This window comes from Miscanthus floridulus, chromosome 3 (assembly GCF_019320115.1).
Source record: "Miscanthus floridulus cultivar M001 chromosome 3, ASM1932011v1, whole genome shotgun sequence".
Lineage (NCBI taxonomy): Eukaryota > Viridiplantae > Streptophyta > Magnoliopsida > Poales > Poaceae > Miscanthus > Miscanthus floridulus.
Window position 1 is genome coordinate 53813875 of NC_089582.1, and position 24152 is coordinate 53838026.

Sequence of the window (24152 nt, forward strand, 5' to 3'; positions counted from 1 at the left end):
TTATGCATGGTGTGGGCCGCTTTCCTGTACATATTCTTTTTTTGTACATTTTGGTGGAAAATGATCCATAAATAAATGTTGTAAATCCTGCTCCAGTGTACCTACACCGAAACACAGTTCTAGCACCAAACAGGCCCACCATTGAGCTCCTAAAAACATGAAGAGCATTGCGCGCAGCATCAGATTGCAGTCGAGAGCAGATCAGTCTTCTGATCTGAACAGAGTTTACAGCTAGTACGCCCGCTAGGGAGTGGAGATATAAGAGCACGGGTTCCTGTACGAGCTTAAGCTGCCTCCAAATCTAAAAAAACACAGTGGTATTACGAATTACCGTCCCTGCAAAAGCTAAGGCTGCAGAGTGCAGAAATTGACTAAATTCAGTTCATCTGTTCATGTTCTACTATCTCTAAAATCGACCTCCATTTCTCCCAGATATTCAAAGATATTACATCCCTGATCATAATTCATACATCAAAATCAGGCAACCGTAGGTCTCAGCTACTTAAACATTGTAGGAATAGATAGAAAAGAAGATTAAGACTATCTAAGACAGAAGGTCAGAAGCCAACAAGTGAGCCACACAGACACCAACTTTGTTATTAGGACAAAATAAAACCTCAATCAAAGCTGAAAAGACAGAAAGGGAGCGCGCGCGCTCGATGAGCACATTAGCTCCACTGTAACTGTACTGCCTCCATTCCACCGATCCCCAGCAAGCCGACTCATCTTCTTGGCTCCTAGGTTCAGCACGTCCCTGATGGCTGATGCTCTGTTTCTGAACCAGAGAACAAAAGTGAGTATGTATAATAGAGACAAACATAGTAAAAGTAAACTGAAGATGTCCTTGATTTGAAACCAACCTCCATAGTTCTCCAAGACTAGGAACAGTGGCCAGATTTCTGCTTCCCATTCAGTAGTGGCGTCAGTTACATTTTCTGTCCTAAGGCACTTGTTTGCGCAGCTCTTGTTGTGCCTCCACAGGTGAGAGGTGCCATTCGTAGAGCGACCACAATGGTGGCACACTGCATACACCAGGCCATGATCTTTGTTGTAAATCTTGGTGAAGTGCATCCAAACTTCTAATTTGCGGCCCGAAGCAGAACAAGTCCTCTTGCGCTTCCCATCAACCACGTTTTCCATGTAATCACTGGACGTGGTATTGGTAATGGTAGTGTTCACGCCCTCACCTAACGAGAAAAAAAAGCAGGGAATATTAGTTCGGTACTTGGTAGTTGTGGTTATTTCCTCAAAAAAAAGAAGAAAGTAAAGAAGTAATGTTCAAATGTGCGGCTAATGAAGTATTATATTACCGTTGAAGTACTCTTGATCGTTACCATCTCAATTCAACCACCTGTCCAACTCACTGAAAGCAGATGAGACCGCATCCTTGTCATAGTGGAATACCTTGCGAATCACCATGTCCCCCTACAAGTAAGCACGAATGAATGAAGCATGCATAATAAAAACGAAAGCATGGCAATGGTGCTACAAAATGTCATCTCTAAATATAGTTTGATTCTGATGTTAGCGAGTGAGTGATCCTTGTTACTTGGAGAAACAGAGCAGGGGGCTTGTTATCATCGACCTGTTGGTATTCGAGCATGATCCAGTCTGTCTTGTTGCTGTCCTGATGGTGGAACTCTAGGGTCCTCCTCAGCCCCATGTACTGCGGCACCTGCATTTGCAACAGATCCACCATCTGGATCACAGTGGTCTCCCTCCACCACTGTTGCATTTGAGGCTGTTCCATTCGGATCGCGGTGAACTCCTTATTTGTCTCCTTCCAGAAGCCCCCTTGTGTCTGCCGGTTCAATGAGCACGTGACATACCAGGGAGTGATGACGGTGAGATTGAGATCCCATGGGTCAAGCTGGGTGAGGTCTTCTTGATAGTGAAGCTTCTCGTTCATATTCTGTTGCTCATAGGGATTGTCGAGCACTGTGCTTAGGCGATGCAGCATTTCACGGTCCTCATCGGTGGAACGATTAGTGCAGCTGGAGCATGTGTGAATGTGCCTGGTGAGGTGAGAAGTGCCATGTTTCTTGGGATGAGCCTTGAACACTTTATCACAGCAGTGGCACACTGTGTACACCATATCAGGATCCTCTGTACGTATCTTGGTGAAGTGCTGCCAAACATTATCTGCTCTCTCATCAGGATCAGCAGTCGTCCTTGTTTGCATCTCGGAAACAGATCGTGATGCACAGTGCTGTAAACTCTGTATCTTCGTATGGACGAAACAGAGGTCGTCCAGTGACTCCATTGCTAGGCGACGGAGAAGCCACGTATCATTTGCAGCCTCACCTGAGAATGAGATAAAGTTAGAGTTGAAATGCTGTAGTGATTCTACAGAGTCGTGATAGTACTGATCAATTAGGTAAGAACTAGTCTACCAACCACTGCTAGAATCTTAGAATAGAGGCATAAGTATAAAGTTCATCCTTAACACCACGGACTAATTAATTATGTATGTTTGCCTATTTATTCATTTTAATGCAATTTACACGTATATATACTTTGTTACTTATACTGGTCGTAATTAACTTACCAAGTACTTTATATATTTTTTCTGTACATGTCCGTAGTTTCTGTCCATCCTGCATGTCACTTTATATGTTTCCAATATGAATTTAGGGGGTGTTTAAATCCAGATGCTAAAGTTTAGGGGTGTAACATCGAATGTCACATGGGGTGTCACATCGAGTGTTCGGATAGTAATAAAAAAATTATAGAAGTCATCAGTAATCCGCGAGACGAATTTATTAAGCCTAATTAATCCGTCATTAGCATATGTTTACTGTAGCACCACATTGTCAAATCATGGACTAATTAGGCTTAAAAAATTCGTCTCGCAAATTAGTCTCAATCTGTACATTTAGTTTTATAATTAGCCTACATTTAATACTCCATGTATGTGTCTAAACATTCGATGTAACAAGGATAAACTTTTTCCCGAGGAAAACAAACAGGGCCTTACTTGAAACCCAAGTGTAAATTTTGGTGGCTCTCTTGTTGTGGTCCATATCTTGTGATGTCATGTATCTAGATTTTGACTTTAACAATTTGATCTTATTCATTGCTATAATTTTACCTTTTATTCAAAAGTGAAACCCTCTTTCTATTTAAAATAAGTATTGTTTACCTTCTAAAAATACCTACTCTGTCCTAAATTATAAGATGGGTTTTGACATTACTAGATTCATAATTTTTAATATATATATATATATATATATATATAGTATTACTATATGGTACCTGGGTACCAAATAGCTATTCAGTACCCAGCACCACCACCGTACATGCTATCAGGCCCACCCTTTCGTTCAGCCTCCCAGGCCCGGCCCAGCCTTTTTTTTTTCCTTGCCGAGCTCCTGGCCAGCCGCCCACGTTATTTTGCAGTTGTTTCCAATCCGCATCTGAAGTTCTGAACCGAGCTCCTGGCCAGCCGCCCACGTTTTTGCAGTTGTTTCCAATCCGCATCTGAACTGAGCTCCTGGCCAGCCGCCCACGTTTTTGCAGTCACCGGCGCTGCCCCCGCCCCTCGCCTCACCGGTTCGGTGTTTCGGATTTCGGCGGCGGCAGCTCTCAGCGCCAGCTCCTCCTCCAGCACCTTCTCGCCATCGCCCTCGCCCGCGAGCGGATCAGGCGTCGCGGCGAGGCGGACCGCGGACGTGGCCCCGAAGGAGGTGTCTTGCCCTTCCGGCGACTATCGCTGCTGCTGGCAACAACCATCGCGTCAGTTGCACTCGCGCTTCCGCTCTACCCCGTCCTCGTCCTACCCGAGCCTACGCCTGCGCAGTCCTACGCCGCCGACCCGGACACCGTCGTCGAGGTGAGCGGCCTCGCCTTTGCACCTCCTCATCTGTGTTTTAATTTTTGTGTTCGTGCGGGATTTGGAAGTGTTGCGCGTTTCGGATTGGGGAACGGTGGACTTGGTGCTTAACTGATTTCCTCACCACCGTCGTGCTTAGTAAATTGGACGGGTGATATGACTGTTTAGCCCATTTGTGGATAGATAACCTATGGGTCAGTGATCAAGTTGACGCATGAGAGGACCAAGTTTTTGCTGCATTCACGATGTGCCCTATGGATTTTGCAGCAGCCAGCAGTCGGTCACCAGCTTCCCCAATGTCGACGACGCCAATAGCTATTGGGATGTTTGTCTCCTACTATTGACTCATCAATTTAATATGATCATTTGCATACCAGCTGGAGCCTTATTATATCCGTTCTTTTTCAGCAAGAGAGCAGCAGCTCCATTGCATTCAAATTCTAGCATTCATGTTATATAGAGTTTTTTCATCACTTAGCCACGGCCAGCTGTTGCTCTTTCAGCTTTCTGTATGGTAGAATGCTTTTGTGCACTTGACAGATGTGTTGACTTATTATGTATTATTTATGCTTGTTGATAAATTTGCTCAGTCTATTGAACTAAAAGATTTGATCTTGCAAATTTCATCTGGCTAATTACAATGTTTTTTTTTTTTGCAACAAAAGATTCGTGGCTTGAAATGTGATTTGTGGCTTCAATAGGTTTCTATACACGCAAGGTATCTTTGTTTCTTGGTTTCTAGTACATGTTAATAGCATGCCATTTAACTATGATATTTAATTTTTCTCCCAATATGATTTTTCTATATTAAGTTTCAGCTCCCTCTCCCGTCCACTCGGTCTCCTTCCCTCCCTCTGCCGGCACCGCCCGTCGCTCCCTCTCCGTACCACCGCTGCTGCGCCGCTGGCCATCTATCCTCCGTGCCTCCCGCCACGCCGCCCCACAGCGCTGTGCCACCGAACACACACGTTGATTGCCGAGCTTGCATCATTTTGGATGGAGCCGCCCGGTCCCTCAGGTTTCCTTTACCCTCCTTATTCATGCATCTCGCTTTGATGCCCCATTAAGGTAGTGTCAAATTTGCTTGACTATTTAGATTCCCTGATATGGTTACTGTTTGTTAAAGAATGATTAATGTGTTTCCATTTCATTTTTTAATTTCCCTTTTATTTTAGTTTTGGTAAGCATTATGCAGATATAATTCTTGAACATCCTGTTGTACTTCACTAATTCATTATGCGATGATCTAATTGGTTTCTTACAACCATACACATTGATTCAGCTTTGCATTGTGTTTTTTAGATCATACACGTATGTTTTTACTTATGGCGTGATTATAGTTTCATAAATCAATTCTATTTATTCTGCATTTGCAGAGGATGCCCATGCCGGAAAAGGCCCTGGTTCGTCAACTAAAAGGTTCTTTTTATCATTTCCCCATTATGTTTTACTTATCTTATTTTAGACATTCACATTGAGTCAGCATTTGCAACTACATTGTTATGTGGATTGAGTTTGTAATTTTAAGTTGTAGACTATATGAGTGCAGTATTCTAATTAGATTCTGACTCAATGTCTTCAGATTCCGGTTGGAGCTAGTTGATAAGATGCCTGACAACCCAAAAAGGCTTGTGTTTGAGAGCACTCAACAGCGGTCAGTACATGCTTTTTTTATTTTAGTGGCCTTTTTCATGTGTTGTATCTGCTTTTTTTTTGTACGATGATGCTAATGTGATCATTGCCCATTTAGGTATGAGGTCCCTTTGCGACAAGACGAGAGATTACCCTCCTCTCCTGGTACAACCTCTGCATCGCCTCCCTTTTCTGTTCAGGTTATATGTACCACGAGTAATGCTAAAAGTTTCTGTTCTAGGCTTCTTGCAGCCAGAGCGCTCTTCCCTTTTCTGTCAGTGAACAAGAATCCATAATAGCAATATAGACAGTTTAGTTGTACTTCAAAAATCATTTTCCAGCACAGTATCTGTTGGCTACTATGTTTCTGGTGCCTTTTGACTGAAAAAGAAAGGAACCATCTCTGACTGCAGAGTTATTCAGATTCAGTAGCCTGCATATATCCAAGCTAGCCTCCACCAAATAGAGGTGCAAAGGGGAATGGATGTACTATAATTTTAATCTGTTGCAATATGGAGTTAGTATTTTACAAATGACTAGATAATATTACATATATTCATTTACAGCTTATCTAATCTTGTTTATGAATTTTTTATTTATATTTATATGATATGATGTATGTACACATAATTAGAGAATAATTTAATATTCATGGATTTTAAATTTTGCTATCTTAAATTTCCATTATTCTTTTCATTCCACTTCAGCTTGTCCTTGTGTTAATTAACACTTTTCATCTTGTTCTGAAAGCTCACAAGATTTTTCTATTCTTTAAAATCATCTACCTTTGTTGTTTATTATTTTCCTTGTCTGGTCCTTTTGGTATTCAGATGCAAGGCATTCCCCTTCTAAGACCCCTGCGGTAGCACCTCATTCCCGTGACCACTCTCACAGAAGGTATTGTTTTCTTTACAATCTTGTGTACCAAATTTCCCACCAATCATAATCGTCTGAGGCATATCAGTGTACTCTTCCAATTTGTATATTCTGTACTAACATGCTACACAAAAATCTCCTTCTATCTCCTATTTAACTATACCCCTGGTTTTATTTTTTTCCCAAAAGTTCATGGATCATTTTTTTCCTATTTGTTTGTAGGACTCATGCTGCTCAGCGTACTGTGGATAGGGTCCCGTGTAACCTTAAGAGGGTGGTTTTTGAGAGCTCGCAGGAGAGGTTCATATGTATTTCAATTTATTATAATTCTATTTATTTCCGAGAATCACCGATTAATGTTAATTCTTAGTCTGTTGTTAAAGTTTATCTGTTCGTGGCCTTTTTTAGGTTCGAGCATCATATTCGACCAGAGCATGTGTTGCCTTCTGCAGCTGGTCACGACAGTGATGACGACGACTTCATGCCCATTCCCAACACCCGTTCATCCTCACACATCGACAAATCTAAGGATGTTGGTCCGAGGAAAACTAGGCAAACACGAGCAGGATTGTCGACCGGTGCATGTACAGAGGTGTATACCATTTATTTACTTCTGCACTTTCTTTTCATAAGAGTTATCATTCTAAAGCTCCTCTTCGTATGTATCACTAGTTTGTTTTTTCCTTCAATATACCACAAATCTACTATCATGTATTTGTTGCCAAATCTCTACTTTTCTATATCTGTTTTGCTTTCTACTACCCCTGCTAATTTTTTTTCAACTACACTACCCCCGCATTAGTTTATCATTCCTACATCCCTTTCCACATTTATTAGTTTTTTTTAGAAATCTGTCTTCTTCTTGACTACCCATGCATCAGTTTATCATTTCTATAGTGCTTCTCAGAATTCCGAGTGTCTCTTCTTTTTTATCCATTCTTGTCCTTACCATTTCTAAAATTCTTGTTATTTGTCCCAGGCAAGACAAAGGAAAAAGAGAGCTACCAGCAGTTCTTCCATTGTTAATGTTCGGTGTAATCCCAGAGATGTTATTTTCACCACTAACTTGTTGAACCCACAACAATATGCTGCTATTGAAGCTGATGGGTTTGGTCATTTGCTGAGAATGAAGATCGATGCTCTAGAGAACAAGAATCTGCTAACCTGGCTATTAGACCACACTGACCCTGATCGTATGCTAATTAGGATTGGTGCAGGCAAGGTCCTTCCGATCACGCCACAAATAATTAGCATGGTTCTTGGTTTGCCTATACGTAGTCAAACCTTCAAGCAATACTCATGGAAGGAAGGTATCATATTTCGCCAGCAGCTTATCTCTGATCTTAACCAAAGTCTCACTGAAGATTGTGACATACATATATCAAACCTGCAACAAGAGATCTTAAAGGGAAATGTGAACCCCCTCATGAAGAGATGCTTCTTCATGATACTTTGCAACAGGTTTCTACTTCCCAGCAGCAGTAACACCATTGGTTCAGTTGACATCAAGAGGACAATGGATCACCAATTGTTCGGAGTTGTTGACTGGTCCCAGGCTGTATTCAATGATCTCCAGATAGCTGTTCGCAGCTGGCACGATCGTGACAAAAATCAACTCACTCAAAACATATATGGCTGTGCCATTTTCCTGCTAGTAAATTTCTTTTCATCCATCCATCTTTTTATTTATTTTTTGCAGCTTTCCTACCACCTAACAATGTATGGCTGTGCCAATTTTTTTCACCCCTTCTTTTTTGTCAACAGGTATACTATCTCGACAACATTGACCACCCTGTCTCATTGGTGGACCGGACTTCGACTCCACGCCTCACCTTTTATGATAATGCTCTAATAGATCGCTTAACTGTTGCTGATACAACTATAACCACTCAGGGTGCACATGCTTTTGGTGTCCAACCTGTGAGTCAGCTATCTTATCTATTATATTCCTTTTCTTTTTTACAACCATATTATTAAGAAGCTTGTTTTCTTCACTTCAATGATATCTCTAACAGTTCAAGCCATGGAGTACCACCTGCTATGCTGCTGTAGATGTCCGTGGTGCTCCCTGTCATAACATAAATGTTCCTGCGGCAGTAATACCCAATTTAGATATCCCACGCCTCCTGGATTTGTTATTTGAGCCGCTAGATGATCTGACTGGCTCGCATAGAGACAGAGTACGGGGTTTCTTTTCTGAGTTTGATCACACACTCTCTCAGAACAAAAGGTCCATTGAGAATTCTATTGCAAACATTGTGAGAGCCCAGTTTCGGTTAGCTGATCAATGTCGTCCATTCATTCATGAACTCGTGGCATCACAAACCCGGGACACCAACATTCCAGGTGACACTTCTAAGACAATGCATACACGCAACGATCATGGTTCCCGTGAATCAGCCCATTGTACCCCGCCTTCAATGCCAGGCAAACTCTTGCTTTAGTTGATAGATTTGTTATCATACACTGTGTCTTATTGCTACGTATCAAATATAGTCACACAATTTTTCCATTTATGCCCAGGTCATGAGATTTATTCTCATGGTAGCTTTGTTTCTGCTGGTACTTTACTTCGGAGTCAGATTGATGAACAATCACCCGTTCGCAACACTCCAGGTATTGTCTACTTCCCCGATTGCATGCTTTTTTATCTCCATTCCTTGCTATTTCTATTTTTTTTGTTATGTCATTTTCGTTATGTTTCTTGTCTTCTACATTTGTAGGTCCTAGTTCATTTAACCCCACTTCACCTACAGGCCCATTTGGCTCCCCTGTTCATTGTGTAGTATCACCCCCTCACATTTCTGAGGACTTACCTCGTCCATCAACTGCACCGTTGCGCACCTCTTCAAAAGATGTTTCTGGTGCACCCCTCATAGTTTGTTTTTCCTCATATTTTCGACTATTGTTCCATTGTGCTAACTGCATCACTTTTTTACTATCCTTTATTATGATTTCTCTTGACTGATACTTCAGTTTTCTCACATGCTCCTAACTCTTTTCCCACCTCAGGTATGTCCACGGCCTCCTTTTCTTGTTTACAATTTAGTTCTTACAGCAAACTAAAATTATATATTTTATTTCCTTTTCGTCCACACAGGTTCCTTCATTGTCACAAATGATCCTACTGTTCATCCTAACAGTCCAGTTCACACTCCGATTATGGCTCCAGTTCGAAGCACCACCTCGGAAGACGGCAGCCCAACACCTTCTCCACACGGTTACCATGCTTTTCTTTTTGTTTCATAGTTTTTCCCTCAATTTTATGTCTGCTATTTTTCATCCTATGTACTTTCAGCCTATGGGTTCGATTATTCCCCACTTTTTCTGTCAACAATGGACCAATCAAGCCATCAACAATCATCGTCTATTGTGACCAGCCGTACAGATGTTAGTCCGTCTAACGTTATTCCAAAACTAATTCCACCCTTATTTTTAAATTAACAACTAAATTACATTTATACAGCATCTATCATTTCCTTAGTTTCAATATTCCTGAGGTGGCATCTGTTTCTAATTTCCTGATTTTTCTCTTTTTGGTAGACTGAGTTGGTACAAAATGATCCTCCTTTACATAGAGGCCGAATTATTCATGTAAGTGCACCTATCTGTTAATTCAATAACATTAGTTTTGTATACATGCTTGTGTTTTTGGCACCATCTTGTATGCTGCTAGATAACATTTTACTGCCACAAGTCTCTGGTTTTCTGATTCATCTGAAAAGGGATACCTTTTGTCTTGTATTTACTGCACAGTCATTTTCATTGACATGTCAATGTCGACAGCACCCTTCATTTGATTTTGAACTTGTAAAACAATTTTCTAATACTATTCTACTGTTTTTATTTGAACATTCAATTATTTGTCCACTATACCTTATTTCATTTTCCTATTTGTTATTCAGTTAATCATGGATGTCTCAATTCCAATTTCAATGTCAGCCCCTCTTTTGATTTTTAACATGCACACTATTATTTCATTGCTATTTTACTGACTTAGCTTCTTGTTCTCTCAATAAATCTAAAGTCTTTTATTTCAAGTTTTATATTATACTGATCAAGAATCTTATCTTATCTTTTTTTCTTCTTTTAGCCACAAGGCTTCTCTTATACTGAAACTATTCCTACTTCATCTGCCTCCCACCATTCCCGTTCTGAGCATAACTCTCCTTATGCTCCTGAACTTCCTGAAGCATGCAGTAACAAAACAATCGGAAAAGACACCACTTCTGCATTAAAGTGGCCGATTCTAGATGATCTGCCTATGTTCAAGTTTCCTGGAAAGAGACTAACCAAGAAGCCATCCAAATTTTATTCACCCTTCAAGCATGGCATTTTGTCTCGTCCTCCACCCAATTTACAGTTTTCTTTGCGTATGCATGCCTTCCTTTGTGCAGATGACTCTCCATTGAAAAGGTTCATTCTGATTTCATTTTCAAGCTTTTATTCTTTTCCTTCCATACTCCAGAATGCTTATTGAATTCCATTCAGGAAAACTTTGATGCACTTTGGGACAGAGTCATTGACTGGCCGAGATATTACACTTTCCTTTGGTATTGGGAAATTCATAGACCCTGTGTTCATGGATGCATTTGTCAAATGCATAGCTGAAGATGACTTTAATGTTCGTCCTGAATGCCATGGGTTCAGAATATTCCTACAACCTCTTGTCTCGGTACGTCTCCCTCATTTTTCAAACTAATCATTTCAAATTTTATTTTTTGATTACAACATTGATAACAATCCAATCATACTGTACAGGATATTCTTAAGTCAGACTCCTTCAGTATTCACAAAACTCAGCCTCAGTGCAGCCAGGACATTGTACTAGAAACTATCAAGCGATGCCTCCCCACGACTGACTTACAAAAGGCAAAGATGGTATGTGTATCACGAGTACATTCTTTTTTCTTTCTTGCTTTCATCCCAGTAGTATACTGCTAAAATCGTATTTCTTTCGTATACACATCTTGCAGATATTTCTTCCGGTTTCTCATCTTAGTCACTGGTCTGTATATTGTATCAATCTTGGCCAATCCCGTGTCGATGTCCTAGACTCAATGAACTATACTTCTAACAATGAGGTCACATGGGATACATATCATTCACCTATGGGCCAAATACTCATGGAACGCCTTTGTGCTGCACTATCTTTAGCTGCACCCCGCAAATTCCCCCAATTTGCAAACTGGAGACGTGTACCAATTCGGGTTCCACCTTTATAGCCCGCCTTGGTCCTGTGCCGGTGTGACCATGGCTTGGTCCTATGCCAATGCATGATATCAAGACATGGCATGCACGAGAATGAGCACGCGGACATGGTCTTGCGCCCCTGCATGGGCCTGTGGAAGCAGCGCGAGTGCGAACAAGATGTTACAGAGTGCTTATAAGAAGGCATGAACAAGACCAAATGGTTGCAAGTACGCATCCATATCACATTACTTCATTGCTACTTCCTGGTTAGTCATTCGTACACAGACAACACGATATGGAGGGTATTAGAAAGGAATCTTGTAAGGATGAAATTGCAGACAAAATGCAAAATGGAATGGGCATCGGCAAGGGAAAGGATGGGAAGGTAATAGCTTGCATGAATCCATTTTGTTTTGTTTTGATTGTGAGTTTTGTGATGAGTATACTAACAAAGTTTCAAATCATAAAGAAAAAAGATGTATTCAACTGGCGGAACTGGCATGGAATACAAATTTATGAGGACCTATGCCTGGTAGACGGCGAGTTACCACCACTCTTGGCACGGAATGGATCAACCAAGGGTCAGATAACCAAGGTGAGTGGTGATCCTCAAGGCTTTAGTTAGTTAAAGGGAATATTATATAGAGGTCGTGAGAGGTAACAGTAGGTGCTGATTAAAATCATGCAGGATGAGGTAGAGGAGGAAGGGGAAGAGGCAACAAGTAAGAATCGGAAGAATAGATAAAATAGACAAAACAATTTGACCAATAAGTGCATTGATGTACTGAAAGGTAAATGTTGTGGCCGCCGACGCCATCCGCCAATCGCCCGGTCAATATCATCGTCATCGCCTCGTGGGGGTGCCAAATCCAGTTGCGAAGTGCCAGAAATAGGCATGGTAAAAAAGAATATTTGCATTCAAGGACCACAGATGGTTGCGGACCACACAATTTTTAAGGGTGAAATACTCATGCATGTAATTAATTATAAGTGTTAGATAAATACTCATGCATGTAATTGATTATAAGATGGAGATGGAAAGGCGTGTTGTTTACTTGAACAATACACAATTGTATGCATGTAATTACTGTTCATATTGTGACTAACTTTCAAACTAGGTCAGCCTCATCAACATTTTCATCATCAACATATTCATCATCATCATCTGAATTTCTATGTTTTTCTATGTAAGAACGGTCTTCCAACTGCCTCCTCCTTTCCATCGGCCTTTCCTCCTGCATGTTTCTATCATTTCCATGATCAGACTTGTTTTTCTTGTTATTTGCTCCTGCAGGTCTGCCCCTCTTTTTATTCTTTTTCGCTTCAAGGCGGTCTTTATTCTTTTCCAACGTTGGGCATGTCACTGAGTTATGTGTTGAATAGAGGTGACAAACGCTGCATCTTCTGTTTCCCTTCTTCTCTCCTTGTGCTCCAAGAGTGACTTTATTCTTTTCTGATGATGTCTTGCAACGTCCCTTTGTCTTTGCTTGAGGTGGTCGATCCATTGAAATCCCCGTCTCCTGTGTTACACCGACCTGTCCATGTTTTTATCATAAAAATTTGCTCAACCATAATATAATATTAGTTCTTTAGTGACTGCCCAGATTATCTCACATTGTGTGCTCCTATAGTGTTCTGGACACTGGACTCCCTATTCTCTCTCCCATCCCATCTTCCTTTTCCAACTCCCTGCAGTTCAATAATCATTTACTCATTGTCAGTTAAAATTTGACACATACAATTATTATATGCACTCCAATTCCAAGTTTCATCCAATTTGAATTTACCTCTGCTGATACTCTATCAACATGATCATGACATATGTCAATTACTGTGCCAAGTGCATTATTTGTTTGCCTGCTCCCCTGTAATCAATAGAATAGCATACTGAAAACCATGGAAATAACAGCATACTCACAATACAAAAAAACTGAAACACACTAATATCCGGAACAAACTAAAAAAAGACATTTTAAATAACTGACAATCTCTAGATGACATTTTGAATAACTTTACTCTCTTCCAAAGGATGCAAAGTACTAGTTCGGTCTTGGTGTCTGCGGTTCACCAAGCCAGTGAAAATCCTAGAGACTGACAGCATCCATATATCTATGGCACCATTTAATCAGCTTATTTACTTTGCAGTCTTTTACGGAACAAACAAGACCCTATCCAAGCAGGTCCTTCAAAAAAATCAAATGGAGACAGAGGTGATGGCCTCTGCAGTATGCAATAAGCCTATTGTACGGAGACGCAAGGTATAGGACACATCATGGTTCTATTAACTGAACTGAGATTCAGCAAAAAAGAACTGAAATGGTTCACACTCGTACAAACGAAAGCACAACCAACACACGCAGCAACGACAGAAGAGTTAGCTGTACAAACCTTGAAATGGAATAACCAAGCACTAACTGCATCTGTATCTGTCACCTCTAAAAAAAAGACTGCATATTATTATTGGGAGTGACTACCCATCACTCGGTTGATAGTTGATACAGTTATCATCCACTTTTTGAGCCAATCATAATTAAACACGTCATCGGTATGATATATGTATATAAAACGACACAGAAACAATGATTGAAAAATATGATAAAATCAACCAGATTTTCTATGCAGAGCAATAAAAAACTGATTGACAAGTAACAAAATAATCAAACCAGATTCTCCCTCTCTGCCCAAACGCAACTACTCACAGGAAAAGTCACGTGCCCTCTGTTCACATCCAACCACTCCGATTCCTTTTGGCAAGCTAACTGAAACTTATCATCTTGGAGGCCAAGAAAAAAAAATAAAAGGAAGGAAGATAGAGCCAAAGATAAGAAAAGAAGTGCTAAAAGCAATACTGTAAAGACAGATACTGCTGCTAAACACCAAAAGTTTAGAACCAGCACACACGTATACCACTGACAAAAAATCATTGAACTGATTACTGAAAAAATCATGCAAGCAATAAAATAAATATTGATAGAATTAAAAAATTTAATAATTTATGGCCATCGAGCACCAATTTCTGAACCAGAGAATTGCAGTGTAATTGAAAGCTTGGGTATATGCAGGCTACTGAATCTGAATAACTTTGCAGTCAGAGATGGTTCCTTTCTTTTTCAGTCAAAAGGCACCAGAAACATAGTAGCCAACAGATACTGTGCTGGAAAATGATTTTTGAAGTACAACTGAACTGTCCATATTGCTATTATGGATTCTTGTTCACTGACAGAAAAGGGAAGAGCGCTCTGGCTGCAAGAAGCCTAGAACAGAAACTTTTATCATTACTTGTGGTACATATAACCTGAACTGAAGTTATCTGCTGGAGACAATGACGGAGCATAGTAACACAAGGAAACACTTGAAGTGGGTCAGCAAAAAAGAAATGAAACGGTTCACACTTGTACAAACGAAAGCACAACCAACACGCAGCAACAACAGAGGAGTTCGTGTGTGAAGAAATGGACCATGTTTGAGTTCTGGGCAAGTCAGCATTGGCATTTCTTCAGACACGGTGCTAAACGAAAAAAAAAACACCCCAACTGAAAACTGATTGAGCAGCAGCTATCTACAGTTCTAAAAAACCAAACAAGCTGTTGACGGATGGGTCACTGCTGAAAAACGGTTGTTCAGTCTCTCCTAGCAGCAAGCACGAGCAAAGATCAGAAAACAAAAAATAGCTTGATGAAGCTTTAAAAAAGAAACGAACGAGCGGGAGATTTCAAGTCAAATTTGCCAACTAGTTGCTGCAACTACTGGACGGTGACCTTTTCCATGTAAGAAAATTCAATCCCCAATTTCAATTGTGAAATGTTGCTGGTGTGTCACGGCCAGTGAAGCCTGCAACTTTCAACTGCGAAGAAGGATTTGACAGCAATGAAAATTACTGCAGACTGAAATCCAGAGCAAAATAGTGGAGAGAAAAATTCAGAGGAAGCACAACTGAAGATTGAAAATATTCAGACTGAAAATTGAAACAATAAAATACTGAAATATGAAACACTGAACCTTCCAAGTTCAAGATAAGACAACAAACAATTAACAAGAATAAATAGAATAGCATATTGAATAACTGAAATAATAGGATATTACTCACAACAAAATAAATTTTCAAAACTGATCGGACTCTGAAACTTGAAACCATATTTCACATGTAATGGTACTGAAAACATATTATCTAGCCAAACAATGCCACCTTGTTGGATGGCCCAAATAAAAATCAATTACCTGTGTACCCTCTTCGTGCCCCCGCACATCATGCTGACCCCCCCTCTCCCTATCATCTTGCCTAAATGTTTCCTGTGTTTCACCAACATTACCACAATTTTCGTAAAAAACTTTATAACTTGGAACCATTACCATACACTCTCAATTCACCATTCAAATACCTGTCCAGTTGTATTCCTTCCTGTCGCATTTGAATTTGGCCCAATATCATGCGGGACGTCTTTTATTTCGTTGAACAGGCTATCCATTACTTCAATTGCTCTTTGGAACGCAGCATTCGACATGGTACCTGCTTGCACAACTTTTGTGCTCTTGGTCAGTAGCAACTTTGTTCTATAGCTTGTTGTGTTGCCATCGGCTCCTGTCAAAAGCTTGTCTTCCCTGCTAAATGCCAATTCATTTCTTGCAAACTTGGTGTATCGCTTAAAAATGTACTTCACAGGTATTTTATCAACTTGAATGTGAATGAAGGTCCGCAGCAAATGCACGCAAAATAGGCCTACATGGTACGATTTCAACATCCTTATGACTTAGCAGAGTACACCAGTACGAGATTAAGAGATCAAAAACTAATGTTCAAATATTTATGATACCTGTGTGTTCCCATTCTCTACACTCGCAACTGAAATCACCCTTCTCTTTGTCTGCCCTTACTTTGAATTTGTGTTGCCCCCATGTTATCTTCGCAGTCTTGTTTGTGTGACATACTAGGTAGCAATTCCTTCCTGCTTCAGTGTTGTCCTCAATTTTATATGCAGTGCAGTCTACTACTTTCTTCTCAAAGTCTTTAAACACATTTCTAGTGTAAATTCTTCCCATTTGTATCTCAAATTCCCATTTGCTCTTCGTAAGCGTCTTGCTCTGCATCAGAAAACAACACACCTACATTATAGATTTCACTAAAACCAATAATGCATTCTTATATTATGGGTTCAAAATTTGTTTACCGTTCCCTGGTAAGTCTCTGCAGATTCCTTCATCTTCCTTGTATGCACAAAATTCAGCACTTGCTTTGCAAACCGGTGCAATGCTGTTTTCTTTCCCACAAAACATTTTTTCATTATAAAATTAGTGCTTTCGCTGCGCTGTGTAGAAGCCATTCTTCCACAATATTCACCTTTGAAATACGCGGGGATATACCTGCTGCGTTGATCATAAAGGCTCTGAAGTGCACTATTTTTTTCTAGATTAAATTCTGTTATTAGTTCCTTCCATGCCTCCTCGAACTCTCCTTGTGTTAGTGGATGGTTTAGCACAGAATTAAATTTTTCCTTGAAGTCTTCTTTCTCATACATGCTATACAATTCATTCAGGTTGGCTGATAGCTTGTTGACTACATGCCACCTGCATATTTTGTGAGTTATCCCTAGAAACTCCTTCTTGATTGCTGCTTCCATTGCTGAATCTTGGTCTGCAAGTTTTGTTTCACATGCTTTCATTTAAATCATGAAAATTGATAGTATATCACGAAACCACATTACACTTGGTTATTCCAAGCAACTAAATTTATCATATAAATAAACTTATGCAAAATATAAAAAATTGGATACCTGTCAGAATGCATCTTGTTCGGTTTTTTCCCATGCATTTTTTAAATGCTCTGAAAACCCACTCGAATGTTTCCGTTGTTTCATCTCCGAGTAGTGCACATCCAAAAACAGTGTTATGGAGGTGATGGTCAGAGCCAACAAACATAGCCAGTGGTTTATCATAAACATTTGTTTTATAGGTTGTATCAAATGACATTGCATCTCCAAAATCTACATATTCCCCTTGCATGCTGGCATGACTCCAAAATATGCTGTGTATACATCCATTCAAGTCAACCTTTGCCTCCCAGCGGAATTGGGGGTTTTCTAACTCACAGTCTTTGAAGAATTCCAGCAGCTTGTTGACGTCATTTGCATGCTCCGCCCTCATATTAGCCGTCTTTCTGCAGGTTAGTCGTACATAAGCTCATCACATATCGATAAGAATTGAAAAATATATTATGTTTTGCCACTCACCGGTTTTCCAAATCTCGATCTGTCATCGCTATATTCTCCTCACCTCCATGCATATCTCTTAATATGTTTCTAATGCTATGGTTAGGGACATCATTTGATTGTAAGTCATCAACATATTCTAGAAGCAAAGGATTCTTGTACTTGTGCGCCCTCATCTGTTTTGTTTCTGTAGGTTTTGGGAGCAACACGTGGTTATGGTTCAGTCTGACATCTGTAATCTCTGCAAATTCTTCACTATTTTCTTTGTCACATCTAAACTTTAGCTTGATGAATGCCAGGCATGATGTCTTCTTTGTTGTCTTGCCCCTGACGCGTTTTGCCTCGTTCCCCTTGTAGTATTTACCTATTCCATAATTATTGCACCTTAAGTACCTAGTATAATCTGTTTTGTTAGCCTTCTTTGGCTGGAAACCTGCCCTCTCAGCATATGTACAGTAGAATTTATGTGCTTCATCCTCTGTTTTGAAGCACATACCCACTTTAGGAATCAAAGCTTGGTCCAAGTTTTCTTTCTGTTCAAAAAAATAATTCTCATAACCATTTCAGAATTATATGCTTACCATTTACACTACTGAAACAAATAGACTGTTTTTAAGATCTACTCAACTCAAATTACCGGCAAGGCCAATATTACACTTACATGGCTGTATTTATGCTCTTCGTCTGGTGTCACAATCACTGATGGGTCAACAGTTTCAGGCGGTGAGAACAAAGTTATGCTACGTCCTTCTTGACCTGAATGAGAATAAAGCTTAAAATGTATGAAGCTGTACAAACCTTGAAATGGAATAACCAAGCACTAACTGCATCTGTATCTGTCACCTCTAAAAAAAAGACTGCATATTATTATTGGGAGTGACTACCCATCACTCGGTTGATAGTTGATACAGTTATCATCCACTTTTTTAGCCAATCATAATTAAACACGTCATCGGTAGGATATATGTATATAAAACGGCACAGAAACAATGTTTGAAAAATATGATAAAATCAACCAGATTTTCTATGCAGAGCAATAAAAAACTGATTGACAAGTAACAAAATAATCAAACCAGAATCTCCCTCTCTGCCCAAACGCAACTACTCACAGGAAAAGTCACGTGCCCTCTGTACACATCCAACCACTCCGATTCCTTTTGGCAAGCTAACTGAAACTTATCATCTTGGAGGCCAAGAAAAAAAAAGAATAAAAGGAAGGAAGATAGAGCCAAAGATAAGAAAAGAAGTGCTATTTGCTGATCAGAAATGGACATTCTAAAAGCAATACTGTAAAGACAGATACTGCTGCTAAACACCAAAAGTTTAGAACCAGCACACCTTTTACCACTGACACAAAATCATTGAACCGATTACTGAAAAAAATCATGCAAGCAATAAAATAAATATTGATAGAATTAAAAAATTTAATAATTTATGGCCATCGAGCACCAATTTCTGAACCAGAGAATTGCAGTGTAATTGAAAGCTTGGGTACATGCATGCTACTGAATCTGAATAACTTTGCAGTCAGAGATGGTTCCTTTCTTTTTCAGTCAAAAGGCACCAGAAACATAGTAGCCAACAGATACTGTGCTGGAAAATGATTTTTGAATTACAACTGAACTGTCCATATTGCTATTATGGATTCTTGTTCACTGACAGAAAAGGGAAGAGCGCTCTGGCTGCAAGAAGCCTAGAACAGAAACTTTTAGCATTACTCGTGGTACATATAACCTGAACTGAAGTTATCTGCTGTAGACAATGACGGAGCATAGTAACACAAGGAAACACTTGAAGTGGGTCCCAGATTAGTCTACTTTGGAAAAAAAATGTAACATTCAACTGCGAAGAAGGATTGGACAGCAATGAAAATTACTGCAGACTGAAATACAGAGCAAAATAGTGGAGAGAAAAATTCAGAGGGAGCACAACTGAAGACTGAAAATATTCAGACTGAAAATTGAAACAATAAAATACTGAAATCTGAAACACTAACCCTCGGTTTGGCAGCATGCTTGCGGTGTGCGGTTTCCTTCGGTGCTTCTTTCACTTGAACCATTCCCTTGGATTCCTTGGTAGACAAAGTTGCAGCCTGGAGTGTCAACCTGTTGCATCCCTATATTGCATCTTGTCACCTCTTCAACAGCGACACCCTCTTCGTTCATCTCTGCAACACATCTATTCTTTCCTACTTCATCAAATTGCAGCCTTCTCGTTGCCATCCTTATTCACTGATCAACAAATGTCTAGGGCCCTTCAAGACAATTGTACATATTTTTCATCATTACTCAATGTCAAACATTTTGGAAACAAAAACTCTCGAAGCCTACACCTCTCCTTTCCTTGTCTCAATCTCTTATATTTTTCTTTCCTTATGCAATTCATTATTTTTTTTGCCTATTGATGCATGCAGATTCATAAATTTCCTTCATAACAATCGGATTGTTTCTATAAATCTAATTTTCCATCTCTCTTTCCCATGTTGCTTTCTTTGCTCCTACCTCCGGCTTCAATTGGGTTGATTGGGATCAGTTGTCATTTCAGACATGGCACGTGTATGCACAGAGCAGAAACTAATCTCCACAAATTAGTCAACAATCAGTCCCATTGAATGAACTGGTTCAACAATCTATAAGAGTGCATCTATAAATTGGGGATGCAATCAACAGGAAAAGAATCGATAAGAGCCTGTCCCATTCACTGAACATGTAATTCATTTTTCATACCACAATCTAATCCCCAAAACAAATTTATGATCATGTAGGTTATTATGGACCAGAAATTGTACAGGATGCACTCCTATTGAATGAGCCGGTTCATTCAATCCTATTGAATTGATGGACGCTTTTTGCGACAGTGACATTCAGAAAAACCAAACTGGACTTGCAATCTCTTTCAAAGCTTGCCCATACATGTTGAACAGAGAAGATCCAAGGACTAAGGTTTCCAGCAGTGATTTACCCTACCCCAAAAGTAAATATAAAGTGTCAATAACAATCAACTGTGATTACCCTCCCCTGACTTTACTACCCTGCAAGTGCCCCTCACCTAAGATTATCAGTATGACTCCATGGTGGCATTTAGTATCGGAAAGGTGCTTTCTTTCCCTTAAGCAACTTAATGGTATGATAGCGACTGACAAAAAATATCAGGACAAAAGTTTGACCTCATAGCTGATCCATGGAAACTGGTGAATCAATCCGTATATATAGAGTGACAAATTTAGTCACTGGAAATCAATCAAAAGCACATCAAGTTGCAAGATTTGAATGAATGAGAAGCGAAATCCTCAGGTCAACTGCTACAGCCAAGATTCTACAGTGCAATATTAGGCCCCAAAGCAAAGGTAGCACAGATTATTCATGCATCGAATGAATCTCGCACTAATCAAGAACGTATATGCTACTACATAGTGATAACATACAGGATCGTGTAAGGCAAAAAGGAAACCAGGATGGAGAGATGAAGCAAATGAACGCAGCAGCAGGGCAGCTACAGGATAAACAGAGAGAAGGTCATGGTCTGACCTCGCTGTCCGATGGTGAGGGCACCGGGCGCTGGCCAACGGGGGGTGCCGGCCGCCGGGCGCGTGCAGGGCCGGAGGGGACGGCAGCGGTGGCGGCGTCGGGCTTCCGCGGCGGCGCGGGAGGCCAGCTGGGTCGCGGGTATGGCGCGCGTGAGGCCGGCGTGGGCGCGCGAGGCCGGGAGGGGGCACGGCGAGCGCACGGCGAGGGCTCCCGCTCGTTCGTCAGGCCAGGGCGGCCGCAACCGCACGGCGTAGCAACCGCACGGTGGTGTTTAACCGGGATATTGACTTCCTGCTCGGAGTAGCAACCGCACGGTGGTGTTTTTTCGGAAGAAGGCGCGCACGCCCGAATCCTTTTTTTTATTGGAACAAGACGCTGGGTACCGAATAACTCAATAGTACCCGGGTACTAAATAGGGTTGGCCTATATATATATATATATATATATATATATATATATATATAAAATATAATATATCTATATGCATCGCAAAAGTTAGAAAAATTAAAAGAAAAAAGTCTACTTAACCCCCACCTTTTATACTTGGTCTATTTCACCCCAACTATGAAACCGTCTGTTTTACCCCTTTAACTTTCTAAAATCGTCTATTTTAGAAAGTTGGGGTAAAACAGACGGTTTCATAGTTGGGAGGTGAAGTAGACTATGTATGAAAGGTGATGAGTTAAGTAGACTTTTTCCAAAATTAAAACGTCTTATAATTTAGGACGGAGGGAGTAGTTTTTAATTATTAGAAAATCACCATTGCAGTATACGGTAGGGGCAGAAACACCAAATTCCCTTGTTCTAAGAATGGTATAAGTGAATAATTTATATGTAAGGTTGGGATAGGGACATGGGGCAAGCTGCAAATCATAACCGCTGTTTGGTTTGTGAGAAAGGGAAATAGAGAGGGAAAAGGATAGGCAAATGCAGACCTCATTTCCGAGTGATCGTATCCCATAGAGGTGGGCTACGATCTGGATAAGAGCTCCTTGGCTGGTGACGGCGACGGCCGAGCCACTTTCTCCTGCTCGGCTCTCCTCGAAGGGACGGGGACTCCGGGTAGCCACAGCATGCCTGGTCGCGCGGCTGCCGGAGCCATGGCGCCTCGTCGCGCAGGCCGCCGAAGACGAGATTTGCATCGCAGCCGCTGCAGAGCAGGTTGATGAGGGGAATAAGAGGATGCGATGCCCACGCCGCCTGCAGTGCGGCGCAGAGCTCATCCCGCCGCCGTGCCAACGCTGCGGGTCTCCGCTCCGCGGAGTCGCTGCGCCCGGTCGTCCGCTCGCTTGCTCTGGTTCGCCGCAGCGTGCCTCCTGGGTGCTCCTCTGGCGCCACTAGCAGTCCGTGGGGGTGGGGGATGAGCCTGGTGAATGGATAAGGTGGGTTTCTTTTTTTTATTCACTCATGGGGCCCACTTAACCTTTACCCAAACCCGATTGTAACCAAACAACGGACTGGGCCTCCGATCTTTTTCCCAATCGACAGCCCACCTCTCCCTATCCTACTATATTTCCATTTCCCTTACCCACCATCTATCCAAACGCCATCTAAGAGGTTACTAGATTATGTATAAAAATGGTTGGTAGGTGGTTTAGATGCAATTTCTAGGTTAACTTTGGATATGTTTCATATAATAAAAGATGTTGGTAATTCGTATACAAATTGAAGAGGTTACTTTAGATATATTTTTTCATAGTTTCAGAGGTGGGTAATTTTTTATAAAAAGAATAATAAACAAAATAGATTTAATGGATATTGTACATCATCATTGATGATAAGAGTATATATAAATGATGGCCAGACCTTTTTTTCTAATATCTTTCTAGAATTTTATTTTACTAATGCGGTTAACGTACGTAGATGCTTCGTTGGAGCTTAAGGTTCTCAAACAACTTATTAAAAAAATAAAAAGAAGAATCATTGCAGAGAGCTAGTAGTGAGGTATATATTAATAATAGGTAGTGACGACACGTACTGCGAGAGCATGCTTCTTTGTAAGCTTCCAGGTATTTCTCCGTAGTGCGGTAACGAGAGGAGTCCCGTCGTGGAGGTGCAGGTACTCGAGGAGATGACCCAGTCCGTCTTGGTGCCGTCGTTGAGGTAGAACTCGAGGGTCCTCCTAACCCCCTGGTAGGACGGCGGCGTCGCGGATGAGGACTCTCGACAACGGATGGCGATGAGGTCATCTTCTTTCTCTTTCCATAGGCCAGAATGTACACAGGTTCTTTTTCATCATGTACTAGGGTGGGAGATGGCATGGGTCCACTACGTCAGAATTACACTTTACTGTCGGTTCAAACTATCCCATCACTGTCGGATTTTGAACCGGCACAACCATATCGGCAGTGATGAGGGTAAGGTATCACTGTCGGTTCCTACAAACCGACAGTATTCTTCAACTTCACTGCCGTTTCTCTACACAACCGACAGAGTTCAGTTTCACCAACACTGTCGGTTCATAAGACCACCTGGTAGAGTTCATTTTCACCAACACTATCGGTTTATGTTTGAACCGACAATGCTATCATACGAATCACTGTCGGTTTGTGATAGAACCGGTAGTGATGGCTAAGCCAACGCTATCGGTTTGTGACTCCAGCCGACAGTACCATCACTGTCGGTTTGTTGCTAACCGACAGTGATGTTTACGACAATACTGTCAGTTTCTGCTAACCGACAGTGATGTCACGTTCGGATTTTATTGTTTTATAATTTATTTTAATTTATATTTTTTCGTGGAATCGGATTTCGCTTTATATACTCTACCTAGACGACAGGTCCATCAATATTAAACATTACAAATGTTACGGTTACAGTTCAAATGTTCTTATCAAGATCTCGATCCCTCAAAATAAATAAAAAAGAAATGTTCTCGGACTTCACAGA

At 40.8% G+C, this 24152-nt stretch overlaps 3 protein-coding genes across 9 annotated transcripts; 1 reads left to right on the top strand and 2 right to left on the bottom strand.

The window, feature by feature from the left end:
• Positions 1 to 391: 391 nt before the first annotated feature.
• LOC136541668 (uncharacterized) lies at positions 392 to 23335 on the bottom strand. Its single transcript, XM_066533676.1, has 5 exons — positions 23242 to 23335; positions 1550 to 2304; positions 1311 to 1425; positions 861 to 1187; positions 392 to 775 (listed from the first exon to the last, which is right to left on the bottom strand). Exons 2-3 carry the CDS (start codon positions 2261 to 2263, stop codon positions 1339 to 1341), a joined length of 801 nt encoding a protein of 266 aa, XP_066389773.1. The 5' UTR covers positions 2264 to 2304; positions 23242 to 23335; the 3' UTR covers positions 392 to 775; positions 861 to 1187; positions 1311 to 1338.
• On the top strand, positions 3407 to 11918 carry LOC136541665 (uncharacterized). 6 transcript variants are annotated; one of them, XR_010780429.1, is made up of 22 exons: positions 3407 to 3832; positions 4498 to 4550; positions 4651 to 4850; positions 5209 to 5251; positions 5415 to 5486; positions 5583 to 5629; positions 6295 to 6361; positions 6563 to 6640; positions 6749 to 6932; positions 7320 to 7994; positions 8105 to 8260; positions 8356 to 8767; positions 8864 to 8956; positions 9064 to 9204; positions 9317 to 9352; positions 9441 to 9560; positions 9639 to 9730; positions 9884 to 9934; positions 10434 to 10756; positions 10832 to 11015; positions 11118 to 11221; positions 11317 to 11455. XR_010780429.1 is itself a non-coding variant. In XM_066533669.1 (22 exons), exons 3-22 carry the CDS (start codon positions 4829 to 4831, stop codon positions 11563 to 11565), a joined length of 3165 nt encoding a protein of 1054 aa, XP_066389766.1. In that variant the 5' UTR covers positions 3408 to 3832; positions 4498 to 4550; positions 4645 to 4828; the 3' UTR covers positions 11566 to 11918. The 6 variants fall into 6 exon arrangements, 5 of the variants coding, with proteins under 5 accessions (XP_066389766.1, XP_066389765.1, XP_066389767.1 ...); XM_066533669.1 differs by having other exon boundaries at positions 3408 to 3832; positions 4645 to 4850; positions 11102 to 11221; positions 11317 to 11918; XM_066533668.1 differs by having other exon boundaries at positions 3408 to 3832; positions 11102 to 11221; positions 11317 to 11918.
• On the bottom strand, positions 12226 to 22817 carry LOC136541667 (protein FAR1-RELATED SEQUENCE 4-like). Of its 2 annotated transcripts, none has more exons than XM_066533675.1 (12): positions 22199 to 22817; positions 19733 to 19990; positions 18398 to 18492; positions 17758 to 18269; positions 17302 to 17684; positions 16699 to 17162; positions 16345 to 16612; positions 15913 to 16250; positions 15752 to 15823; positions 13321 to 13398; positions 13148 to 13222; positions 12226 to 13068 (listed from the first exon to the last, which is right to left on the bottom strand). In XM_066533675.1, exons 2-12 carry the CDS (start codon positions 19956 to 19958, stop codon positions 12643 to 12645), a joined length of 2937 nt encoding a protein of 978 aa, XP_066389772.1. In that variant the 5' UTR covers positions 19959 to 19990; positions 22199 to 22817; the 3' UTR covers positions 12226 to 12642. The 2 variants fall into 2 exon arrangements, with proteins under 2 accessions (XP_066389772.1, XP_066389771.1); XM_066533674.1 differs by lacking the exon at positions 22199 to 22817 and adding an exon at positions 21264 to 21654.
• Positions 23336 to 24152: the final 817 nt, after the last annotated feature.